Genomic DNA, 27,451 nt, shown 5'->3' on the forward strand with positions numbered 1-27,451 from the left:
TCAGTTGAAAAAATACCTGCATTTAATGAAGGAGCCCCATACTGCTGACTCTATCAACCGCAAGGTTAAAGGAGAGACACATAGCCTAGTGATCTACACAGCACCAGGACCTGCCACCAAGTAGCTCTAACACAAGTTTTGGCACTGATACCTATTGTGCCTTTGGCATGCCACCTAACTTCTGACATAGACCAGGCCTGGCTGTACGTAACTGGCATATGCTGGTGCCCCCAGACTTTGTGCTCCTAGGGACTCTGCTGCCAGTGAATCACCAAAACTTCCCCAGGGCAGTGGCAGACACTTATGTTCCTCCTTACAGGAATTTGATGGAAAGGACTAAACTAAAAGATCTATTTCAGCCCTGGAGCAATTCCAGCAGAACTACGAACTGGGAAAAGGCACAGCAGGAGGCCTGTCAACTAACACAGAGGAAGGGCTAGTGTCACTCCAAAGTGCCAGGCCAATTCTGGGATGTGGCCAAGCCGGACAGAGCATGGGTTTGTCCGCTGCAACCCAGCACGATGAGCACTCAAAAGAGCTCCGGCCACAAAGTCAAGCCAGTCTTGTCCCAAAGAAAAGCACAGCCTAATACCAGCTGGGGATTCTAAAAGAGGGTAATTCATTAGTGTTGTCTTTCATGTTAATTAACAGAGTTCTAAGAGTGCTTTGGACCATTGCAATTTAGTGAGCAGGCACCAGTCTTGCATGTGAGCCAGTCAGACAGAATGGGAACCTTACTGGGACAAGACCTCTCTGCACTAATATATGTAGCTGAAATAAATAAACCCATTCTTATACAAACTGCTTTTCTTATTGCACCGGCAGTAAGATACTAAACCCATCAGAAGATGAATAATCTGATACTCATACACCTGGGCTATGTGCTGAATAGTCCACCTATGACGTCAAAAACAGCAGAAAAGCAAGAAAACCCATTAGTCACAGATCATCAGGGAGGAAAAGCATTTTAATCACTTTCATTCTTCTTGGGAAAAAAAAATGTTTTAAATGAAGGCCAGGCAGCTATAAAAGCAAATGGTTCTTGCTTGGACAGGGCAGATGGAGTTGTGCGACATCAAATTAAACATTCTCAAACTATGATGCAACATGCACAACCGAACTGAGCAATGTGTCTCCTACACATTTACGTAGTGTCCTCTGAGAGGAACTCTCCACCTGTTCTACTGTGTCCAGCACTCTAAGGAGTTACAAACAGACTAAGAAGGCTTTCCTTGTCAAAGATTTCTTCCACTATATTTAATTTCTGAACTGTGAATGCAATTTCTCTTACAAACACAAACTCTAATTTACATGGGTTTACTAGATTTTTCTGAAGGTAAGCTTAATATTGTGCCCTTAACGTTGCTTTCACTTTATGTATTCAGCTTTTGGTGATGATAACAAGTGCTTTCTTCTAGATGTCAAGTGAAAAAATGCCTTAGAGACACCAGAGGGTAAATAACAATATTCAAATATCTCAACTGCATTTAGGGGAGCAGACTGGAAAACTGAAACCGTATGGTATATATGACAGGAAATACTGTTGTCCACAAACATAGCAGAAGCAACCGTCTCAGACATTTCTTAATACTATGATAGTTTCTTGAATTCACACAAAGCCGAGCATGGTTTCCCCAACTGGATTCATAAAGCCACATCAATTTTGGTCTGATTAAAGACTCATTCAAAACCACAAGAAGCAAAACAATGTTAAGTTTACTATGACTGCCACATTCCTGTGAGTGCTAGTACAGGAGATGAATGAAGTCCACATGGTCCCTTGCACATGGAATACAGCTCTGATTAATATTAGGAATGTGCACCCCTTTATACAACTGCTTCTTGACTAATGCAGAATGGATCGTTATGTTCCAATCCAAGATCTGTCTCAAACTTAACATGCAGATATTTCATCTATTAAAGTGTACAAAAATATTACAAAAATAAACAAAGCGTCTGGTTCATGATGTCACTGGATTTCAAAGCACAACAATTTTGGGGTTTAATGTACCTTAAAGCTTTTTTTTTTTTTTTAAAGTCAGATTTCAAAATAACATGAACTAGCCATAGCAGTTCATCAGTGTCCTGGTCATTAAAGAAGGAAACAGTGTAAAGGCACCAGGAGAAAGACAAAGGTTTAGTGTGCATGCACATCAGATGATGTCATGTAGTAGCCTCAAATCCAATGACTCTAGTCCTAGCATTTAGGCACTTAGAAGCTGTATTTTGATCATTTTACTAGTCTGAGTGAGAGCACTCAGTACCCCAACACAGTATTTTGTAGATATCTAACATTAAATATGCTTTTTAGAAGATACTCTCTGATGGATAATTCATAACTTATCCACAGCTCTCCTCTGCTTTCCAGCGAGGGAGAAATGTCCTGCTGAGGGGCACCAGGCTGGGGGACGCAGTGACAGAGAGGAGAGCTGGGCTGCTGTCTTGGGGGACCACAGCAAGCTGAAGTGATGGCTGACGGGAACTTTGGGAAGTTTAGAAACAACAAATACCGTCCCACATGTGGGTCAGAATAACCCTGCAACAGTACATGCCAGGCTGACTGGTTAGGGAGGAACTCTGCAAAAAAACGGGCTTGGGGTCCCAGCAGGCAATGAACCGAACATAAGGCAGCAGTGTGTGCCTGTGGCAAGGGAGATCAACCACACCTTGGCCTGCATTAGCAAGAGTGTGGCCAGTAAGCCACGAGAAGTGGTAATTTCCCTCTATTTGGCCCTTCCAAGGCTGCATCTGGAGTAATCACAGTATCAGAGAGACATCAACAGACGAGATAGTCTAGAGCAAGGCTACTAAGATGGTTGGGGGCTGGAGCACACAACATAAATGAGAAAAGGCTGAGAAAACTCAGACTGTTTAGCCTAGAGAAGTCTGGCGTGGGGGGGACGTAACTGCTGTCTTCCACTACCTAGAAGGGGTTATGGAAAAGATGGAGCCAGACGCTTCTTGGAGGTGCATGGTGAAAGGATGAAAGACAATGGTCACAAACAGCAACAAGGAGAATTCTGACTGGATAGAAAGAAAAATTCCTTCATAGTGATATCAAGAAAAAATTCTTCACAGGGGAGGTTAAGCAGTGGACCAGGCTGCACAGAGAGGCAGTGGAACCACCCTCCCAAGATATTTTGAAAACTCAATGAGACATAGCCCTGAGCAACCTGATCTAACTTTGAAACTAGCCCTGCTCTGAGCAGAGGTTGGACCAGCTGACTCTGGACTCCCTTCCAACCTGATTTTTTTTTATGATTCTGTTTCACAGTAGAGTGCTTAGAGCATTGCTCAAGATTTACAGCCTTTTGTCTTGTGTTTTAACACTTACTTGCATTAACAGTTTTAATTCTACAGGGGGTAGGGTGGGAGGGGACTTTATTGAGTTTATTACTACAGTGACAATGTTTTAACTACCTACAAACTTTTAGGGAGGCAGGACATTCAACCAACTATAGACAAAAAACCCACTACCACCTTTTAGGAAAAATGTTTGCAAAGAAAACCCAAAGCAGCAGTGACAGAGTCCTTTATAGCTTTGAAGCAGATGTAAATCTATAAAATAAACTCAGTCTTACAGACACCTGGTCTGCATGAGTACAAAAGTGCCACTTAGAGATTGGGGTCTAGCACTACTGGTATAAATTATGCAGATGTGATACACAAAACTACGATAGTTTCTTTAAAGTCAGAGATCAAACTACTTTGGCTTGTCTTTAATCATGCTTGACAGTTTATAAGAATTATACCGCTTTGGTATTCCCCCTGCACTGCCTGTATTGAATGAAGTGTTTTGGAAAGAGGTTGTTAAAAAGCAGTACAAAACAATGAAGTTCTGTGTTTGTCCACAGATCTGAAATTTTGCGTTCTCTTCCCACTGCCCTGACAAAATGCCCAAATTATAATCTGCAGGGAGCTGGCTTATAGTTCCCCTGAGTTGGAAGAGCCCATTATGATTTTGTTTTACTGAACCCAAGATTTCTTCTCATTCTTCTTACCAGTCCTGCATATTTTATTTTGATATTTAACAAACCAAAGCAAGGAAAAGAAGCATTACCACCTAACATCTGTCAGCATGTTGACAGGTCCTGAGCAAAGATAAGAACTGTAATTAACGCACAATACTTTCTGAAGTGTGACTTGAACGGTGATCTGACTGTTCATGGCAAAGGCTGATGATCATATAAGCATGCTCTCCACAGAAAAATCTTTCTAGTATGTACATAAGCTCTAGCTTTTATTAACAGACACTGAACAGCAGCATTTTTGTGTGTTCTGAAAGCATTTTTCTGAATGGTATAAAGGGAGAGTATAGCTGAAAATGGAAAGAGTAAATTTCTGTTTTCACTGAGGCTGAAAAGCCAGAGACAGAATTTGGGTATAAGGACAAAAAGCCCCAAGCAACAGTTTGTGGCCACTGCTCCTTGCTGTATCAACGGATATGACCAAGAATAGTTTTGTTCTATCATCTTTGTTTGCCCTTCAAACATTTGTAAGCATTATTAGAGTGCCTCTGGTCCTGTTTTTACCAGACTAAACAAGCCCAGCTTCTCAGTGTCCCTTCAGAGGACATATGCTCTAGGGCCCCTGACTATCTTGGTAGCCCTCCAGTTTTCAGTAGATAAAGATTCATTGTCCGAAGTAAAATGAAGCACCCTTTGTATCTGTTTTAATAATACAACACTGAAAGAGTTAAAAACAATGCAGATATTCATCGCTTGTGTGGAAAATCTGTGCTCTGAAGGGCTGCCCAATTTTCGGTAATTATAACAACTTTTTTGATGTTAAAAGAATGTATGCATAGGCCATACATTTCCTTGTAAGACCAAAAGAAACATGTTTTTCTTGTGAAGCTTAATCAAAACAGCATTTTTGTCGCACATTCCTGATGGCTGTATAGCTAAAGGAAATTAATTTTTCTTTAACCAGCAACTGGGACTGAGGGGAGATGAGGAATGGTGCTACAAACCACTGCTTTGGGGCAGTTCACACAGGAGTCCTGAAAATCCCAGGCTGACCACACAAGGCCTGTGAGGTTAATCTTGCTATTGGATAGTTCTGTAAACACTATCTTGAGTTCAGTTCTTTACATTTTTACACCACTCAAGGCTTCAAGCCAAGGCCTTGATAAAAAGAATGATTCGGTTCTTGAAAAGCATGGCAAAAAGCTGACCAAACAGTCTGTTTCCAATACCACCCAATGAACTCCAAAGGAATCAAGACCTCTTGCATGCAGACTGACAGTTATGTTTGCACTGATGCATCAAACCCATTTACCCTCCATTTAATCTCTCTTTACTGACAGCACTGAATGTTCTTCCACAGGGCACGTGTTGAACAATACACGGTCTGACCACAACTGCTCAACATCCCGCTGTGAGCCCATGTACTGCAACAGGTTCTTACCTACAATGTCTTCATAGGCATTTTCTTCTAAAGTGCTCTTGGATCCAAATTTATGCTGGCTCTCAGTCCCATTTTCAGTTGGGGAGGGAGGGTACAGGGATTGCAGACTTGACGCATCCTCAAACTCAAAGGATTTTCTGAAGTTTAAAACAATAAGTAATTAGTAACTAGAATGCAAAATGACTCAAAAGCTTAGCTGAGCATTGTTTGCTAAGAAATATATGTAAAATGACAAAAAAAAATACACATCATGCTTTAAGGACTAACTTTCAGAGGACCTCAAGTCCTGTGCTCACAGCAGTTTTTAGTATAGCAATCCATAATACTTTTATGAGGCTGGAAGTATTGTTATCCCCATTATGCAGACAGGGGGAAAATACCAAGAAAGTATGTGCTATTTTTCAAAGGTTACAGAGTAAGTTAGCAGCAGAGTCCTCAGATTAGAAATTGCTTTGCTCTTGCCAGGGGCCCCAGAAATATGTGGCCATCTCTCCTCAAGAAAATGACATTTCTCTGGAAAGCATTCCTCCACCGGTTGCTCTGGGAGACATAGCCCTTAGTTTGAAAACACTCACATGTCTTGAACCTCCAGATAAGTTCCCACATAAAGGTCAGTGTACAAATGCCAAAGGCAGACTCGTGTGAAAGTCAGCCATTTCCCTTGCACACCCTGCGTCAAGCACGGGCAGCAAAGGACAAAGCATGGAGGAAGTTAAGATAGACGGGATAGACGAGCAGCTCAGGCTGATGGCTGGGGGCCTGAAGTTTCAGGCTTTCTGGCAGAAAGGTGAGGGGCAACTGGGTCAGATGAACCTATATAACTTGTCTCCTACCCGGATACTCGAAGGAGGGGCAATTCACTCACACACACCTGTCCCAGTGCTGCCGAGCAGCTCTGGGTGAAGAGGAGCCCCAGTCCTCCCCATTCTCCAGTTTGCCCAGCGCTTGTTGCCTGAGGCAACATCTACACTGAAGCTGGGAGGTGCATGGATTGCATTGCCAGCTGTATGAAGGCTAGCATGTTTGATTGATTGAGGGCTGAGGATGAAATGGTATGAAAATCGGGCTCGGAAGTGTAAATCCTGGGGTGTTGTAAGGCTTGCAGAGGCTGTGCTGATGCCGGTACTTCACTCATTGATACCCAAATTAGATTAACGGTAAATCACCCTGCCATCAACACCCTTTCCTCTTCTCCCCAGCTGGAGTGAAACATATGTTGACAGCATATCCGTATGGCAGTGGCAGAGTCTCATGAGACATACTTCAGCCTGTTAATTGGCTCAAGAGTATGCCTACAGGCAATACAGTGACTATCATACAGACACTGCATTTGACAAGAGCATTTCCTATTTGTCTGCTGGAGCAGACTTATGGGTCTGGGGCAGGCTTAGGAGCCCCCTCTCTCTCCTTTCTATAATTTTAAGAATAGTCAGGTCCCTGTTATGCACATCGGGATAGTGGCAGAAACAAGATGTGCATTTCGGATCCAGACATCTGCTCCTCCTTACCTACTGGCAGTTATAAAAGATGCTTAGGCACTGAAGACATACCTGTGTATGAAACGAGACTTTCTAAAGTAGTTAAATACCCAACTCTCATAGATTTCAAGGAAACGCTACGATGCAGTGATAATGCATAGGGCCGTGGGAATGGTTTTGTGGACTGGCACTCAGCTGTGGTCCATGTGTCCTGAGCCTATCCTGTGACACTCCTGTACTGTGCTGTGTCTGTGCCAGAGGATCTCCAACCACCAGGGAACATCCAGCTCATATCAATCTAAAGTGTAGAAGCTACCATAGGCACCAGGTCCTCTGAATACAGACTGGCTCTATGCTAGCAGGCAAATACGAGAGACTTTCTCCATTTTATTATAATGTTGAATTAGCCACCACAAAGAAAACCAGTGGCTTCAACCAAAATATTAGAAGAATAAATATTCACAGTTCATTCTCATGACATTCCAGTGAGTGCAAACCACACGTACGTTCAATCTGAAACACACAGCTACAAGCTGTAGAGTTAATGAATTATGTCTGTCCTCAAAAAGAGAAGAGTTGAGAGACTGAGATTTCAATTACTAATATTAAAAAACCGCTGTCATTCTTAGATGACTGGTATGGTTTCAAGCGCTTTGTAAATGCTGGAATTCTCCTTACTGTAACTAAAGGAAGGACAGTAACAAAGACAATAAAGTTAAGGTTTCATAAAGGATTTCCACCCAGCCTTGAAGTCAGCCAGCAAACCTGTGATTTTAGGAGGTTGATTTAAACTTACTGAGATCATCATTAATCAGAGGTAAGTCCAGAGAAATCATTAAACTACAGCAGGTTAAAACTGTTCCAGGCAAACGGAAACCTACCCTGTACAACGTCAAACTGATTTGCAAGAATCATCAGGTACACATGATAACACTGTAAATCCTACAACTCATACTCTACTAATCTCAGATAATTGATTATCACAATTGATAAATATTGCTTTTCTTTTGGGCTCATACCTACTAGCTCCACCCAGGACTGAGGCTCCATTGCTGAACTGTGCTGTTGTCTAACTCCTCTGTGACAGGAGACTGAACCCGCAAAACAGCAGGTGCAAGCATGAACTGTATGTCTTCTTGAAAGAAGTTTCAAAACTTCATCTCACAAACTCATTGTAACAAAATACTGCGGTTCTTAGAGGACTTGTATGGTCTCAAACTCAGTGTGAGTGTGCACTCAGAGACTGACTTTGATCACTTAGCCACAGGTCACACAGTGATTCTGTGCAAGAATTATCTCCTGTTATTCATTCCTCTCTGCCACCCACCCCGCAGACCACTTTACCACTTGCCCCGTAATTTTCCAATAAAGACTATCATTTATAGCAGAACATTTAAAAATTATTGTCTTCTGTACACTGGAAATGCTGTGCTGAACAAACTGAAGTCAGCTTTATTTCACAAATTCTTGTTAAAATCTAGATTTACTTCCTCTGAGATTATTCCCAGAACTCAAAGATAAGCACTGGTAATCACTGCTTTCCACATTTCACACACACACCCCCACCCCACCACTTCTCTCAGAGGAACAGTGCACATCAGCAGAGCTATTTGATCCATTTCAGAAGCAGGTGTCTCTTGAAAGTAAACAGTGGAATCTGAAGGCTCCTCTTCTCCTTTTCCTGCCTCAGTGTACTTCAGGTCAGATTGTGCTGACATAAACTTTTAATTAATTGAGCCAACATCAAGCACCAGATACTGAAATGATAGTGTGCATTTGAGATGCTGCTTAGCAGTTACTTGCAAAGCTCATCACTAAATACCGTGTGTGTGTATCGTACATGTGCACAGATAGGTGAACTTGTTAAAAATGTCATACTTTGAATGCTTATCAACAACTATGCCTACAATTTTCTAAGTGGTGAGCAGAATGAGTTTTACCATTTCCAAAAAGTCAAGGGGAATCATGTAGCTAAAACAAGCCAAACTCCAGACTGGTGGGGAAACGTAGCCATATACGCTGCTCATCATTAGCTCAGGAAGGATATAAAGGCCTTTCTGTGCCAAAACATAGTTTTCTCAGCATTAATACTCTACAGCCATTGGTAGTAACTTAGGAAAACATTTCTAAGCACCAAATTAAATAAAATCACCAACAATGCATAAAACTGACAGAACTGCTGTGGTAACAAGCTTTGGAAACACAAAGCCTCTGCAGGTATGTTTTGCAGTGAACAGGCAGACAGGAGTATGACAGATCAGCTATGGTCCCGCTACAGGAGGATAATGAAATCATGCTCCATTAAAAATCTCAAATAAGGGCATTTGTGCCAAAATGAATGAGATAACCTTTAGCACATGTGACCTAGAGCCTTTTCCAGGGATTGAGGAATGCAGGTTAGAGAATTCCAAAACTGTAGCCATGTAAAGGTATTGTACCAGTGCAAGGTATTGTACCAGTGCACCCCATCAGCACAGTCCAGCAGAAAAATACTTGTCTTGCACACAATTCTAGCATTTCTCAGGTCAAAAGCATTGCATTAGCGGGAGAATTTAAAATATTGTTACTAAAAAAAATACAGCACATTCATTTATTTGAAGATCGAGCACAAGACATTTCCTTGAATTTTACCTATTCTGGGATTTTCTATGAAAGCGCGACTCTTTCTTCTGCCTCTGGTCACGGGAGGTGCAGGAGTGGATGGGAGAGGAGGAAGGAGCAGCAGGTGTAGAGATGGAGGTAGGCCATTGCTTGGTTTACCTTTTGTGGGTTTTGTCTGCTTCATATTCAAAGGTGCGTTTGGGCTTGGGGACAGGATTCACCGCAGTGTTAGCTGGGCTTTCGAGGAGCAGTTTAGGCCAGCCGAGTTTGCAGTAACCCCCTGTTTTGTCTTACTGCTTTTCTCAGCCTCAGTAGATGTTTCTTGTTCACTCCCCAAAATTAACACTCCCTCCTTTGCTATCACTTAAGCCTTCACCCAGTCCCTCCACAGTACTCAGCGTCACAGACTTTTTCCTCCTTTGTCAACGCTGTAACAGCTACTTGGTAACTGAGGGAGGCCTCTGCCAGGCTGCTCTTTCAGTGCCTGCTCGATCTTCTGTATTCTGTTGAGCACAGCAGAGGACTCTTTCCTCATGTGACCCTTGAGGAAAGTGGCAGAAGGAGGGTCGCTCCTGCCTGATCTCTTTTCGAACCGATGGCAGGAATCCCTGTCCAGCAGTTCCTCCCTCCTCCGTTTCCGGGTAAGAGCACTCGGAAAACGTTCGGCTCATTCTTCTGAGCCCTTTGAAATCAAACGTCTTGTCACTGCAGGGAGAGGTCAGCACACTGGGGCAGCTCTCACTGCCCGACCTCTCCCCAGCATCCCTCTTGTCCACACACGCACTCATCCTGGGGAACGGCTCCCGGCGGCACTCCCATTCTGTGATCTTCTGCCTGATGTCCAGAGCCTGGGAGCGGACGCTTGCCCGGCTGAGGGAGAGGTTCCTCAAATTGGTGGCAGTGCCCAAGGACAGAGTGCTCCGGGCAAGTGGATGGCTCCCTATCGCGTTCCCATCTTGAGACTCCTTTGGACTCTCCTTTTGGTCATCAGCCTTGAACACGGACAGCCTTTTATCCAAAGCTCCCACACTGATGGCTTTGAGAGGGTGGCTCGGGGAGTCGGTGTCTGACGGGCTCGTGGAGGTGCTTCGCAGCGTAGACGTGCGGCTGCTCCAGTCCTTGAGGCGCAGCCTGGAGTTGGAGACTTTGGTGAGCCGAGTAGAGCGGCAAGAGTCCTCACTATCGCTGAGGGGGTAGGCTGGGCTTCTTCGCGGGGACAAAAGAGGCGGTGGAGAGACTGACTGACACCTAGAAGCAGAAAGAAATAAAAAATCAAGCCTTGGGGAAACTAGACTTATTTGCCAAATTTCTTCTGGCTGCCGGTAAAGCAGAGGATGTCTGCACACTGCAAAACTACCCCAAAGCATCATTAAGACACCAAATACCATTCAGCCACAGAGTCAGGGGGTGGGGCGGTGGCAGCAATTAACTGATGTCAGTGATGAGCTGATGAGCAGGGCGTTCAGCATGTCCAAAGCCAGTTTTCTCACCTCTGTTTGACCCCCAGCTTTTCCAAGTTTCCCGAGTTTAAAGACAGCTGAGATTCTCATAGCAAGCCACTGCCTTCAATGCACGTACCACCTCCAACAGAATAGTTCCCTGGCCTCCCAGATTAAGGAGTTCCTCTGCAGGAAAAGGGAACTGTCAGAGAGAAGATGCCCACTGCAACAAAAATGAGAAAGACTGACCAACAAGGAGCACAGTTTACTCACTGGTTGCAAACCAGTTTAAAAAGACGCCAGTTTTTAATTCATAACATCTGAAGCAAAGTAGCGCCGTGGTCAGATGCTGCAGTATTTTAGCCACAGCATTTCAAATCCCCAATGTATAGAGTAAATTAAATAAAACAGCAAAAGGAAGACCTGTTTTGTCTTTGGTCTGATGTTGTGGCCAACAGATTAAATTCTCCTTATCAAACAGAAGTAATTTCTTATCGAAAGAATATTACAGACTGAAAAAACACATTAATGTCTCAGTATTACCCTGGAAAAAACCCTCAGAACAAATTTTTGCCATGGTTTGCAACATCAGCTATTGTTACTGGGGTTTTGTACATTGTTGCAAAGACTTCTAAGAACAAAAAGACAAAAGGAAATTAAACAACACATTAATCAGGTGGCTTATCACCTATGAGACAGCAATAACAAATTGAGCCAAAACCCATGTCATAAAAGGGGGTTTACTGCACTGCCACAATACATACAAACCATAGCAGAAATAACCATGACTCCTTTAACATTTTGCCCTAGCAACCTTTCTGTTCCAAACAGTATGGAAAGAAGAGGAAAGACCCCAAAGTAATGCCTTGCACATGCAGTTAAGTTTCTGTGTTGTGAAGATCGTGGACAACAAGTTGTTTTTATGTAAACTATCCTGTACACACAAAATCCAAACGAAAGAACTATTTGACCAAAAGAAATAATGGGAGCAGATGTCTCTGCTACAGCAAGGGGAGAAAAGATTCAGAAGAACCCTGCTGCTATACAGTTTTCTCCCCAACAGCCAGCCAATACCTACAGGCACAGGTGTCAAGTTCTGTGCATTAATCAAAAAATCCAAAGCACTGGGGCAATTTCTGAAAAAATTACTTTGACACAGGAGATATTTTCTTCTCCTTCAAACACATCCCAAAATCATATTATTAGATTTCATCCTGGTTTCCTACAGTGGATACTTTGCAAGAAAAACTCAGAAGTATCACAAAAGAGAAAAGTTCCGGTCAGAAAAGGACAATGATCAAATTATCCCAAAAGGGAACTTATCTCTTTTTCAGAGTCCTGTGATAATCAAGCCTTTTTGGCACAGAAGTTGCACTGCTTGGTGACTTCTCTTTCTTCATTGTTTTGAAAAATAAATCTGCCCATAGGAAAAGAGAGACCTCATGCCAAAGATAATGGCAAATACTGCAACAACTGCTTAAAGCTTCCTCAGTTCAGGACAGAAAGGATGCATGTGAAAATACACTCTTTTCATCCTAGGAGTTACATTTCCTGCTATTCTATACAGCTTCAGACAGGTGTCTCAAGAGATCTCAGATCAAAAGCAGGTGACAGATGGTGAGTGGGTTTGGCTGGTTGTTGCAGGATAGAGTTTGTAGTGAATTACCTAGAATTACCTGAGCCTACATACCTTTACAGTGCCTGAAGATGCAACCTAAATCAGCCTCCTCAGACTTGATGAGGTGCCCTGATTCTTCATTATTTCTGTCTCACCTCAATCTCTTCAGTTTAATACCACAAGGTCAAAATTTTATATCATTCTTAAGACTTTTTTTAGCTTAGACTTGAGACCGTGTTCTCCTAATTCCTGTATGTCATGCAGGCCTGCTCCAGAGCTGCACTGACATTTATCTCAATGAAACATGTATCACCTGGTGGAAGGGTATTTTACATATAAAGACTACAGCCTCCACTGCAGCCTTTGAAGCTGCATGTTGGCTAAATCCACTGTCGGGATTCACCTAGGGGATAGGGACACACCCTGCAAGGAGGCCATGCAGAATGCATTACACGTTAAATCTTACTTATTAGATCCTAAATGATAATCTGTATTGACAACAGCAAGAATAAAATACAAAATGACTGGGGTAAAGTCAGTAATGGGACAGCAGAGGTGAAGGACATGCTGGCAATCCTCTCTCTGCCTTTGATTCGCTATATAGAAAATACCGTAGACATAGTCCCTCATCTCCTTACACACTAAGATATATCTTTTCAGTTGTTTCCACTGCCAGGAAAAGGTTTGTTGACTCATCAGGAGAGGATGAAAAGGGGAAAAGCATGGTTTGCATAACCTGCAGAAGTTGCAAAACATTTCTTCATAGAGATATGAGCCATTCTTTAAAATTCCGTGTCCTCGGGAAGGTAACTGCACTTAAGGCTCGATCTTGAAACCCCTGAATTCAGTTACAAAACTCCCACTCACTTCCACTGTGCAAGACTGGGGCTGCAAAGCAACAGGCCCTTTGGAGGTGTATGCTGTTAAGTACTTGGTGTACCACCATTAAGAAAAATATTCTGGTTTACACTGTATTGTACTGTAAATTCAAGTAACCCAGAGAGAAACTATAGGACTAATTCAACAAGAAAGAGAAACAAAGCTTTGTCCACATGGCTTCAGGCATATGTTCTCTAAAGGACAGCGACAAATAACAGAATGAAGAAAAGAAAAAAAAAGTCCAAAAGCTTATCAGTGGATAATAAAATGGTCCTTCCCCAAGAAACCTACTTCCATTAGAAGAATATTCTCTTGAAGGCGCAATAGTTCCACAGACTTTAAAACTAGTATTAATGGACAGAGACGAATAATTAATTAACTTGCAATCTTCCATACAAAGATTGTAAAGCAAAATGTTTTTATTGATGTTTTCTACATACACAATGATACATGTAGCACCTTACAAAGCATATCATTACATACACTTTCAAAATATTATGCATAAACAGCATAAATAAAGATTATGGAATCAAGTTCAGGTTTCTTAACAAGTTCACTTGAAGAGCACCTTCTTTCTGGACAATGACATTTCTTTAATATCAGCATTTCACAAAACATTGGAATAAGTTGCTCTGATTCCCTATCTGATAAGGGTATTCTTCCAACATGCAGCCTTAGGTGCACAGCTCTCAAACCACTGGCAAGTCAGCAGTGAATTGCAGTCTCAAAGGCAAATCCCCTGCCAAGCAGCCCACGATATCTTGTAAACAGGTCACAGAACCTGAAACTACCTTCCTGGTGGGACTCATTGCTGCACAGTGAGGGGAGCAGACAGAATCTGAGAGGTGGTTTCCAGCCCTCTAGACCATGCTTAGCTTTGCTGCTGTGATTTGCTCCCTGAGAAATCAGCAGAACTACCCGCAGTAGGAGAAAACTGATAATACCAGTCACACTCTGTAGGATTTTTAACTCGAGATACAATTGATCTTTAACTTCTGATTCAGTCTCTTCTCTCCAATTTCTCTTTTTCTCACCCAAACATAGAAAAAACTTTTAATTTACAAAAACTGGAATTCTCCAGGCCTGCGCTCAAATAAAGATATGATTTCCATGGACCAATGTATGTATTCATATTGTTTTCTCTAGTAAAGGCTACTATCACCATGCATCTCCTTTCACCAGTTTCAATGAACACCTGTGGATGACAGTGGAGATGTATCTCATCTGCACCAAGAAGAGAACAGAATCACTTGCCACATTGCTTTGAGACAATTTGCACCCTACTCATCACAAAGCAAAAGATGAAAAAACTGAATTCCTGCCCTCTTTGTGAGGCCTCTAGCAAGGCTAACTTGTACTAAAAATCTATGGTGGTGGAGAAGGGCTGGTTCTTGGTGCCATAAATGCCTGAGGCCTCACCCAGTATCTGACCCAAAAGTCAGAAAGTCTCTGATTTTGGACAAGACACAAATCTTCTCCTACCTGCAAAACATGGGTGCTACCACTTGGCTATGTGTAGAAGAGAAAGACTTTTATTCCTGGAGACCACTGTGGAGAAGGGCAATACAAAATCAGTACAAGCTCCTGCCTGCTTCCACTGCCAAACATCATCTCCAGAAAAGAGGAGAAATGAGTGCAGGCATCTCCTACAACTTCATGAGATAGCTTTCAACAACAGGAGGCAGACAGAATGGTGGCCAAAGAGATGGCTTTATACATCTTTTGGAAATCAAAGTACGGTGAGTAAGAAGAATGTGCCTTTATTGGGGAGTTTGCATCCATGATCCAAATGCTTTTTATAAACACTAATAACAATATTAAATTGCATTTCAGACCAGGGATTAAAGGTGACTGGAGGGTGGTTAAGTGACTTGCCTTGAAAGAGTTACAGGACTCCTAACTCCCACTGCCCTGCTCTGACCTCTGAGCTAAGCAGCTCAGACTCCACAGAGCTGTTTTAGCTCTCCTGAAGTGTCAGGAGTGACTCCACAGACCATCCGGTGCTGAGGAAAGACAAGTTGGCAGAAGCTGCTCAGCAATCTTTCAGTTTTGCAAATCCCGTCTGCCCTGCTTAAACCAACACTTACAGAATAATAAGACAGTTTTTGGCGCCCTGATCCAGGGAATTTCCCATTTCAACATGCTCATGCTCAGGAGCTCATTTACTGAAAAAAGAGCAAGAAATGTGTTGACAAAAAGGTACTGGGTCTTTCCAGGCTCCTGTTGATGAGATCCCATCATTTCACAGTAACACTGATGTTTGGTGAGCTCACACAAAGTCACACAGTGCTGTTTTTATTCCTCAGGACTTTCTCTCCACTTTTGCTAGGAAAATATTGCTTTCTTAGCATTTTATTCAGGTTTTCTGCTTATCCCTGATTTTTCTCAGGGCATTGTGCCATTTCATCAGCACAACCTACCCTGTTTCAGAATAACAATAACAACATCAGAATCGGCTGTGACCATAAGCATGTTAGTTTGTATATTGAGCAGATTTGGCCTGCCACACAAGACTAGAGACTTCTTGTTGCTCTAACCAATATTTAAAGAGATCTGGGAAAAAAACCAACAGAAATTTCTCCTTGCAAGAGCAGCAAAACTCATTTTTAATACAGACACTAAAGCTGCCCTGATTTCAGGTAATTGAGGATGTAACTCCAAAATTCTCCAGAAATTTGTAAGAGAGAATGCTAGGAAATGCTCATCTACCAACTTCCAAATTATTTCATACAACACTACAAATTAATAATATTTTATGATTAATGATTGTCTTCATTTCTTTAAATAAAGAACCTCTCTCAAGAAAAGATTGCCCAAAAATGATCATCTGAAGCACTAATTCAGATATCCATTGCTAACACTTCATTGGAAAGAATGGTAAAGACCACACCTTTCTGGCATCTTGTTAGTCTTTTTGGCTACTGAGGAAACAAAATGCATGTGTTCAGACTTCGGGATGAAAAACTGAAATTATCTTTATAACTGAATGTTGAAAAACCCCTAAATCCTGGGGATTTTATTGTGTGCCCAGATGAGCTTGTCTATGTCCAGATCTTCAACCAGTATAAGCCTCCAAATAGTTGAAAAGCAAGCGAAATAAGCAACTCAGAGAACAGGATATAACTTATTGGATTTTCGGATTTTCAAAACGGTATTTTCTCCCATGCAAGTGTAACTTCTCACCACATAAAAAAGCTGTACTTGCATTTTTGTATTCAGACTAAAAATGGATCATATTTTGGGTTCAGACCTGGCTTCTACCCATAATTCAGAATGCAGAAACAAAAATGAGGATGCACATTTTTTTAACTGAGCAAGAGGCAAGATGATTTCCACCCAAAAGCAGAGCCTTGTACGGTCAGACTGTAACAGTGTGAGTAGTTCAGCAGCACAGAAAGTTCACTTGAGTAAGGTGCAGCTCCTACTTCATGCCAGCCACCATGAGTGTGAACATTGGAATCCATCCTTCCCAGAGCAAGGCAAAGTGAGAAGGAAGCACACCCTGCTCACGTGTCAACTGGAACCAAGTGCACCATGCATGTTTTGATGCACTACTACTGAGAATAGATGTAATGGCTTTCTATGGTATTCATTTCCATTGAACTTCCACTTGATTTGACATAGTAGGCAGAGGAGAGAAAATGTGTAGAGACCAACAGAAGCTCAAATTAGAACCAGTGTTTCTATGTCATTACTTCTGTGACCTGGACAAAACAAGGACTTTTGAAAAGGCTCAGTACTGACAGCTCCTTGTAACCAGTACGGTTTCACTCCACCTTAAGGGCACTGCTGCCAGGAAATCACCCAGCAAACAAACAGAGAAGCACTCTCTGCCTCTGTCTGACACATGCCTGTGAAAGCTCCTGGTACGAATCGATACTTTTGCACAAACAAAAACTGAGCACACTACTGCAATACAGTAATCTTCCAGTCATGCCTCTTCAGGTGCAAAAAAGCAGAGTAATTTGAAGAAGGCCAAAAAACCTTAATGATTTTGATTGAAGCAATGTTGAGGGACACTTCCCAAAAAAGTCTCTCTTCCTCTCTCTATACAAGAACTAGGAATAATTTCCTCTACGCTTTCCTTCAAAGAGCTATGAGAAGTCCACTTTTAGCTATCAAACACTACCAGTTAGTGGTTTGGTTGCATTTTGAGATGAGTTATGAAACAAACCATTGGACAGAGAAGCAAAGATTCAGCACGATTTGCTTGTGACACTGCCATTTCCTTTCATTTCCTCACCCCTAGCTACGTCCTTACCAGTGGGGACAGAAAGGCATTAACAGTGATGGCTGCAAAGCACTCAGCAAGGCATTACTGTGAGGCAGCAACAGGGAATACTCAGAGGACAAATGCAGGTAGTCAGACTGGTCTAACTGGGTTGCTAGGTGGTTAGCATAAGGGTCAAACATAAAACCATCACCAAAATACAAGGTCTGAAATGGCTTTGTTGCTTAGCTGAGATGGCCCAAGAGGATCCCATGTATTGATGATACTTTGAGTTTTGACACTTTCTTTTCAAATATAAATGAGCATCTAGGCTTGGATAACTGCCTTGTATACTACATCAAAGAAGATGAATTGATTCTTTCATTGTATTACTTGTACCAGGAGCAGAAAAGGACTTTAAAATAATGTTATTGTCACTCATTGTTAACTAGGGGTTATGGGAACATTAAGACTAGACGAAAGGGACCTTCTGCACTACTGAATTTAAATCCAATTTTGTTTGGCAGTAAACCTTTCTGTTACAATATATTCTGCACTCTGGCATAGCATACAGTATTGTAATTTTCTACACAAGTAGATAACTACAAGATATTTAATTATCTTATATCTAAATAAGAGCTTATGGCGAGTAAAGGAGGTGAACTTTTTGCACTCAGTGCTGGGCACACAGTAGTAAGGTGGGTTTTTAGCTGATTCAACTCAGTAGTGAAGCAAGTAGTACAACTTGTCATATCTTGCCTCTCGCTTGGAAAGGAAAGTGAGGTAAGTGGCAACAGAACAACCCCTCTTCCACCAGACCCTTTATGATTTTTGAGCTCTCACCAGGAGTATGGCTCAAAATCCCTGAAAATTTGCATTCCAGATAACCTCCTCCCTTTATTGTTGACTTTGGGATTGTGACAAAAACAAGACAGAAAATACTTTCCAAACTGAAAAGTGAATGTGCATTATAAGACTGTTTGAAATAGGCTCACTCTTGTGAACATGTGCTAGTGATGGAAAAGTCCCAACATTTAGAAAGAATAAGGCAATAAAATCAAAGTGGATGAATATCACAAAATGTTTAAAGATAGAACAAAAATAGAAACACCAATTCTTTTCTATTTTCTGTTTGTACTTCTGAATTTTTTTTCCCCAAGGAATTTTGATACTTTCCCTTTAAATAAATATTGAGACCATATCAGAACTAGTTACAAAATGATAGGCCACTAGGACTGTGAAACAAAAAAAAAGATTTCAAGAAGTACTGAGTTAATAACAACTGTGGGACATGTTCTCGAGAGCGCTGTGGTGAATTCCTGCATATAAAACCCCTCCAGAGCTCTGGGTCTTTACAGGCAGCTCATGAAGAGAAGTACACAGAAATGCAGCTGACTGCAGCTGAACTGTGTCTTTACAGCTTAGAAGCAAAATGTTGGATTTACACCAGTGAAATTCAGGAGTCATTCTGCTAAAGTAAATTAAGCAAAGGGGCAACTATGCTCTATGACTGTACAAAAAAAGGGGCTAATAAATCAGAGCTGATGAATCAGATCCTAAATACTTGAATTAAACTGGATCTGTAAAGACAGCAGGAAAATCTGACAATGGCAAATGACTGTAAAATAAAACGTGATCAATCAATGTGCACTACGTACATGCCTTTGCCAAGAAATTTCTAAGGGTGAAGAAGATAACACGAAATTGTGAAATTATCTAGACTGAAAGGGCTAGATTCCCTGCCGCTCTAGATTTATGGCAGTCTTTTGCTCTGTTACAAAGCAAGTGCAGGATGGTTTTTAAAAAACGGCACGTTTAAGCCTTTTTCACCCCCTCTGCCCAGATACAAATGACTATGCAAAGCACAGAAGATTGACTAGCCTGTGCTGTACCTTCTGTCACAGTGATCAGAAGCTGACTGCACACGGAAAAAAATCAAAAGCAAGAACTGAAATATCAGAGAGAGTCATTCTCTCTTTTCCACTGAAGTACAGTGCACTGGTTTCATAGGACCATCTCTCATTTTCTCCTCAAAAAAATCATATGATTCAAAGTTGACAAATGGAAGCCTCCCTCACAATTACTCTTTTCCCATAACATGTTCTGAATAATAATTTATGCAATATATATTTCCACTGTTACTTATTTTTATTATGTTCTGGAAACAGTTCAGCATGTTTAAGTCTCACCTGCTCTCTTAAGATCTTGAGCGTTTGTTGGAAAGAGGGTGGCAACATAGCAAATGATAGCATTTTCTTAAATCAGGCAGAATGCATAAGCTCTTATTTGTCTATTTAAGAACTGCTAGTCCTTGAAACTTGTTCTTTACCAGCATGTCTAAACATGACTGTTCAAAATCCCGGCGCACATGGAAGCTCTCAGCTTTGCTTTTTCAAAGCACAGGTGATTTTTCAACATGCTTGTTTATCTGCCCTGGAATCTCAAAGCAATAACCTCTGTGGAACTAATTCTGCTACAGCTTTGCAACTTTTCTACACTTGCATGCACACAATTTGGGAAGGGTTAAAAATTATTTCTATAAATTGTGATGGTTTGTTTTTAACATATCTGAGGCCATTCTGGGTTTGGCAACCTCCAAGTCTGGAATTCTGGTTTGGAAAAGCTGTGGTAAAATAGGTTCATCCCTTTTGTGCTCTGAAATGTCAGAAAACTTTATGAGGTCACTGTATACTTTACTGAAATACTCTATACCCAAAGGGAAAAGAACTGAACTGGAAGCCAAAAGTCATGGTTCCTGGCTGCACACTGATCCAGAATACAGTCAAGCCTGCTTTCCCTACTTTACATATAAATCAACTTTTACATCCTGCAAAACCTCATCAGATAGACATAAGAATAAATATCTAATAGGGACAGAAAAAGAATGGGAACTCAGGACTCCATCCCATCTTTAACAATCATTCTCAATCTCATCCACTCAGAGAAGATGCCTATAGAATAAATACAAAATCTATTCTTTGCTTCTCCTACAAGTATCCACATTTTCCTTCCACACCCACCAGCTTAGCTCTGGTCCCCAATGTGTTGCCAATGTCCAGTGAGGTCTTTCTGTAGAGATTTGCTTTTTCCAGTTTTCTGGTTTTGTAAAGTAGTTTATTTAAACACAGTGAGAAAGCATCCTAGAAGAGCAGGTCATAAAGCTGAAAGCCGTTATCCATCTGTCTGCTATGAAACAGGCATTCTTAATTTCTGTCATCATTTCAACTACTATTATCACAATCCAGCAAGTTTGAGGCCTGAGACATCTGGAGAAAATACAGTGTGTCACAACAGGATAACACTAAAGTGATTGAAAAGATCTGAAAACGTCTGTGCTGCTTCTGGAGTTACTGCACTGCATAGGAAATAAAATCAAATAAACATTAAAATAAACTAAAAATAAAAAAATAAAATGAAATTAAAATTAAAAAAATAAAAATCCCAGCAGAATAGAAGCTTCTGCATTATCTCTGTGAATCAACAACCACCTCAACATCAGCCCTGTCTGAATACAGTCTATCCAACACAACCCTGTCTTACTGCTATGCATTTGAAGCTGATGTATTGTGAAAGTAGTTCACAAGTAATACGGACTATCTGAGGCAGGGGAAAAGAAGGAGTAATTCTGATTTTAAACTCTGTGTAAAGAGTGCTCAATCTTCTGCGGGGTCTCATCTCTAACCAGTAACTGGGTGCCATCCTGTCGTCAAGTCAACGGCAGCAACTCAGTTCAACTTTCCGCAAACTTCTCCTCTACAAGAAAAAAGCTGAAGCAATAGCATTCAATCAGCACGCTCTGACTTACATTACACTAAGAAAGTTTATTTTTCCTCTGAAGGGCACTTTTTGTACATGTTTCTATAATATGGATGAAGCAGTCTGACAACTTTTTTTTGTTACTGTATTACTCTTATAATAATAAGACCAGAGAAATATGCCCTTGTTCTTCATATTTAGCTTAATTTCATAAGTTTTATCCTCTGTCTTTTGTTCCTTAGAAGAGTGGATTTCCACCTGCCTAGATCTCCAAAGATGTCTGTGCCTAAAACTTGGACTATTCTTCTAACATGATAAAGGCTATTACCTTCCTCTGTGAACTTCCCAGTCACTTAGTTATGCAATTGCACCCTGACAGTTGTCTGTCTCTCACCCATATGTTGACATTCATTGCAACCCTTGAAGATGGCCAAAACAGTATTCCTAACAAAAGTTAAACTTTTTTTTTTTTTAGAATAAGTCCAACATTCATAACAGACTTTGTAGAGGGGAGCACTAGTACTCTCTCTTATAACACATGACTTTTATGTGAACAACTGCAAGAACAAAATTAGATGCAGGATTTTTTTCAGCACCTGAAAAAGCAGAAAAGAGAAGAACCAGTTGATAAGTGAAACATGGCTCATGGAGCCCAAGCAAGGGAGAGGGAAGGAAACACATGGATACTTGCTGCTTTGTCAAATACCAGAAATACATGCTTTGTATGTTCAGAAGAAACAGCTAGTACAGACTTGCAGCACAGTTTTGGTATCAGGAAAGATGGAGGGTACAAACAGCATTTCAGAAAGTGCCACTGCCTGCCATGACTTATACTGACCTCTAAGTTGTGAGCTGACATCCCTCATATCATCACATACAACCCATCCAAACCTATAGAACAGACCGCAGCTGCGCTGCCTGACATTCACCAATACACTCTATGTTTTATGGACACTATGGTGAGAGGAGCAAAGGAACATAACTACGGCTGAAATAACATAACCTACACATTAAGAGTCTACCCTGTACGTGTTAATTGAGTATGCAACGTGTCTCATCTTTGGAGGCTGCACCCTGCCTCTGAAGGAGGAAAGTGTTGAAGGTTTACAACCCTGGCCTCTCTTATCATGGTAATTTTCTTTAGTGGCTCTGACCTTATAGAATTCAAAATAAATTCCGGCTATGGCAGGCAAACATGATCCTTGGTACATGTTACAGTATGCATAAATTTGTACAGTTTAAGAAGAAATTGAATACTTTGTTTGAATTTAAGAGGGAATTTACTTTCAGTTTCACTGATGGCCCTTTTTCATTCACTTTCTTTAAATATCTGTGAATCAGGGTTTGATTTTCTTCTGGCTTATGTCAGCCATAATCAAGAGTTACTACAGAGAAGTTGCTGAAGATACAAACTGATGCAAAACCTGTTGCTATAGGAAGATTTAAAGCATTGACCTGGTGAAAATTCACACTTATGAAAAACAAAGTTTCAGTCTAAATAACATTTGCACTGAAAATTATATTAGGTTACTATATCTGACTGGTTACTGTATGCTTCATTCTACTTTGTTTAGCTAAACAAGCCAGGAAAACGAGGAAATGTGTTGGGCATACCCACAACTGTGTCATATGAAAGACTTTGCCAGGCAAGAGTTGTTGGGTGTTTTTTTTTTAGTTGAACACAGCTTTGAAAAAATCTTTGATCTATTTATTCCCCCAATCTGTTGACAGACACACATAAACTGAAAAAGAAAAAAAAAAGAAAAGGGGGGGGGGGGGAAGCCAAGCTATGACTTGCAGTGCTTGTTGCTATCATACTTATTTACCTAAGAGTCCAGACAAGGCCAAATTTAACTTGACCAAAGGCTACATCTGGCCCTAATTCAGTTTCACTGAATATTAACAGAAGAGCCATCAGCCAGTACTCAAGCACTGCACACACCAATATTCAAAAACATGGTCTAAAGGAAACTTTCCAAAAGATTCAGATGTTGGCTTCTCTCTGCTTTTTACTGACCATAACTGTCAACAGGAGCAGAGTTAGGTCAGGCAAAGACACTCCCCATCACTTTCTTCACTGTGATCAAGGGTAACATAAACGTGTACATTACTCAACCAGCTGAAATGGGCCTCCCAGACCACATTTCATCACCACACCTACAAGAGCTGTGGGATCTCAAGCCTAAATTTGGAATCAGGATAATGTCTGGGGGATTTATATATCCTTTATAAACATTTCATTCTCACAAGACCTTGGCTTCTTATAAAACTGTGGAATTAGTTTTACACTCTTCTGTTGGCCTATTAGGTTTTATAAGGAGCTGGACAATACATTTTTACTTTTCATATCTTATGAGAGAATCTGCATGTATTATAAACCTGAGGATTAAAACATATTACTACCACTGACATGCAACAGGAATGCTGGACAGTAATGAGGAACTGCAAGTTTTACTTAATTTAGGGCAACTAAACTTTAACTTAGAGCACCTGAAAGCAAGTAGATACTTCTTCTATCACCCATCCTTTCCTTTCAGGATAGAGCTAAAAATAAACCTCATGTCCCTACAGGAAGATACATAGATAGCATCAGGCAAAGCATCAAGAAAATAAAAATGTTATGGAGTAAATGAGGCAATACCAACATCTGTGTATAAGGCAGCAAGAAAAAGCAACTAGCAACGTTTATAAGTTCATCAGCTGTGAAAATATTTGCTCTCTAAAGACTACAAAAGCTAACAACAAACTCCTTGCACTCACCATGGGCTCTCAACTAATGAATATTTGAAGCAACATATTGAAGTCCAGATTCTGACTCTAAGTTACATCATTCAGAGCCTCGCAGAGTTTGGCCTGCAATACTGATTTTTTTCTTGAAAAGCACAAACCCATAAGACTTCTGCTATTTATTCAGTGCAAAAAAAACCCTCAAGCTGTCTCATACCCAGAAAGTAAGTTTCTGGAAAACATATTAAAAAAAAAAAAAAAAAAAAAACCAAGCATCAAAACCAACACAACACACAAAAGTGTGCCAGCAGCACTGCATTTAAGGCCGGGCTTCCATCTCAGCAATTGGCCAGCATTTGGAAAAGCACAGTCATTGTAAGCCATATTCAGCCTAGGTATAAGTAAGTATTGCCTCTCTCTAATGGACTAACACTTCCTGTATGATAAAACTAAATTTAGCTTAGTATGTCCAAAGTATGCACCCTAAGTATGCCAGAAAAAAGAGTGTCGTTCCTCATACACGCTGTCATCCAGGGGCATATTTGGGGGAAGAGAGCAGTGGCAGAATGCCTGGGTATGAATACTGTTGCATAACTTAAAAATCACCTTTAAGAATTAAAGAGGAAAAAAAAGGAATCTCATCAGACTAGACAAGGAACATGCATTTAGCCATGCAGAGAAATTAGTTTCTGTCTGAGAGCAAGAGAGGTAGGGGGAGGAGGGGAAGAGAGGGTCTGTAAAAATGAGTTTCAGTCCCACAAAGTCCCTTGTCCTATACCAGAGCTGCAAACTCTGGAAATTAAAGCTACTCCTACCACTATCTTCAGTAAGCAGAAGGCTGGTGTCAAGTTCCTGCCTATGAGTAGAAAGTCCATCTACTGCAAAACTGGTTATAGGAAAGGATATTAAAGAGTTCAGTACTATGACACTTCACGCCCTTCACTTCTGCTTCATTTAGTTTCCTCCTCTCATGCCTCTGACAAGCACACAACTATCCATCACTACGATTGCTTCAGCCTACGAATCCCAGACTTACTCAGAATCTCTTCCCTCCTGGAAAGATGCAGAATGGAGACAGAGGAATTCTGCTCTCGGTCCCTCATGCCCTGCTGTAGCCTCCGCAGTTCCCGAATGCTGCCTGCTTCACTTGTCAAGCAATAAATGACACACGGTCCAAGTGTGTTTGTCAAACCTCTGTCCCTTTGTATGCTTAAAGGGAGGAAACTGGCATTAATGTTTAACAAAACTAACAGTAGCAACGCCTTTGTCTGCAATCTGACATGCTGGCTTTGAAAAGACAGGTGTGCGAGAAATCTGGCAAGGCAGAAGTTTTCTCCTGGTTGCCCATTGCTTGGAAAAAAATCTTGTTTTGTTTGGGTTTTTATTTTAAAGTTGCAGGGAGCAACAGTTTACAATTCATTCCTGAACCTCTGAACTGAGGCAATCCAGCTGCCTGTTGCTAAAGAAATCATAGAAGCTGTATCAGGTACCGAACCACATTCACACAGACACAGTGAACAAGCCTGCCAGACTCAATATGTATCTTGAAGCCCACATGGGTGACAGTACTGTTTGAAAGGAAAGGGAGAGGTTAAAAATCCACATTAAAATGCTTTCAGGTCTCCGCCAACAGTTTCAAACAGACAGAGGCTATCCACCATCTCCCCTATCTGCCCATGTTGACATAAAGTGGTTTTCCAAATCAGCAGCAAATCAAGGGGATAGAGGTTTCATGTGAGAGCAGTCTGATTACTGCCATTTGTCCAATTGTCTGCACTGACAAGTCCTCTTATGGCCTCAGCTGCTGAGCAGCCATATAGCTGCTTCCCTGGCTAAGTGTCCTGCTGCACAGAAAAAAAGGTGAGTCAGCTGGAGTTACCTACACTGTGATAACAGGAGGATGAACCAACACTACCCATACCTGAACATCATCAATACCACCCCATGCCAATCCACAGACAACCCCTGTACGAGCAGTCCACCTACCTACCAGCAGTAGCTGAAAAAAGACCTGAGGTTTTGCTAGCAGAATTTGAAACACAAAGTATTTCTATGCTACTGCCACTGCAATGAATTCTGTTTTCACAGTTCAAATAGTCACATTGTTACTTGGAAAAAGATTACTTCTGAGAAATTCTGATGCAAAATGGGCTTATCCTATGAATCCAAAATGCAAAATACCAATTCCGTCTATTAGCTGCTGTTAATTGTTTGTCATAAAGGTGTACTTGCTGTACAGTATTGTGGACGGCCTATGCTGAAGAAGTTACCTTCCTCTGCAATCCTAACATTTTCTTTCTATAGCTAAGGAGAGAAGAAAACAAATTAATCCTTTTGATTTACTCCAGGATTTTCCCACAGCTCCCTTGTAATAAAATATTAACACACATATGCATTAAAGCTCATTGTTAATATGGCAATCATAAAATATTTCCTTTCTTTTCCCCCTCTACTTAATTCTTTTCTATACTGCTTTAACAGAGTGCTTCAAGAGCAACATTTGTGCACCCTGGACAAAACTCCCATATCTGGATAATAACAAACTTGCAAGATATTTAGGCTCCCCAAAAAAGCAGTCAGGTTGTCACAGGAACTGACATTCCCATTGACTATAATAGAATTTTACAAATTGGCTCAATAAATAAACAATTTTTATTTTTTTTTAAAGAGTGATACTTGACTATTAGGAACATCATATCTTTTACAATTGTGATATTTATTTGTGCTTTCAACACTGAAGTTCATCCTACGAGATGCCTGCACCTTGCTGCCTGTTGTTGAACAGCTCCAGCGGGTAGATGTTTATTACAATCCCTTGTAGCACACCCCTATTTTAAGACCTTATTTTAGGGCCAGTTCTATACACAGGAGCTGGCCAAAATGGAAATAATCTCAGAGTGCATGATGTGAATCATGACAAAAGTTTCGAAAAAGCCACATCTAATGCAAAAGATGAAGACAGATGACCCAAAATCCCTGTGCATACCTGAAGTCTACAGGCACACTTCTGCAAGTCTTTGGCTCTGTGCTGACAGAGACACTAGAATAAAGACCTGTTGCTCTCCTAGAGGGCTCTCACTGACACATCTCTTGCTCAAAGTCTCCTAGGGACTACAGGCATTTTTGCATGTACATATTGTAATAATATAGATGGCACCTGTGTATTTCTATTAGCTCCTATTTTCCTGCTTGCAAGAAAATGCTTACAGTTTCATTTGCTTTTAAAGGCCATTCGCTGTTAATGTTCCTCAAGTGCGAATATAAGGGTGATGCTCAGTGTGGAGACTGAATCAAGCACTCAGCTAATTCCCAGTTTCTGTACACAATATTACCT

General features: G+C 41.1%; 1 protein-coding gene across 1 annotated transcript in view; it reads right to left on the reverse strand.

The window, feature by feature from the left end:
- DENND2B (DENN domain containing 2B) overlaps positions 1 to 27,451 on the reverse strand; it is a 183,241-nt gene that overhangs the window by 62,386 nt on the left and 93,404 nt on the right. Inside the window, 8 exon segments of the mRNA XM_069803798.1 lie at positions 5,410 to 5,546; positions 9,519 to 9,564; positions 9,567 to 9,651; positions 9,653 to 9,747; positions 9,750 to 9,825; positions 9,827 to 9,903; positions 9,906 to 10,113; positions 10,115 to 10,736. Of these exon segments, the coding sequence (XP_069659899.1) occupies positions 5,410 to 5,546; positions 9,519 to 9,564; positions 9,567 to 9,651; positions 9,653 to 9,747; positions 9,750 to 9,825; positions 9,827 to 9,903; positions 9,906 to 10,113; positions 10,115 to 10,736 (1,346 nt within the window).

This window comes from Haliaeetus albicilla, chromosome 16, assembly GCF_947461875.1.
Source record: "Haliaeetus albicilla chromosome 16, bHalAlb1.1, whole genome shotgun sequence".
NCBI lineage: Eukaryota > Metazoa > Chordata > Aves > Accipitriformes > Accipitridae > Haliaeetus > Haliaeetus albicilla.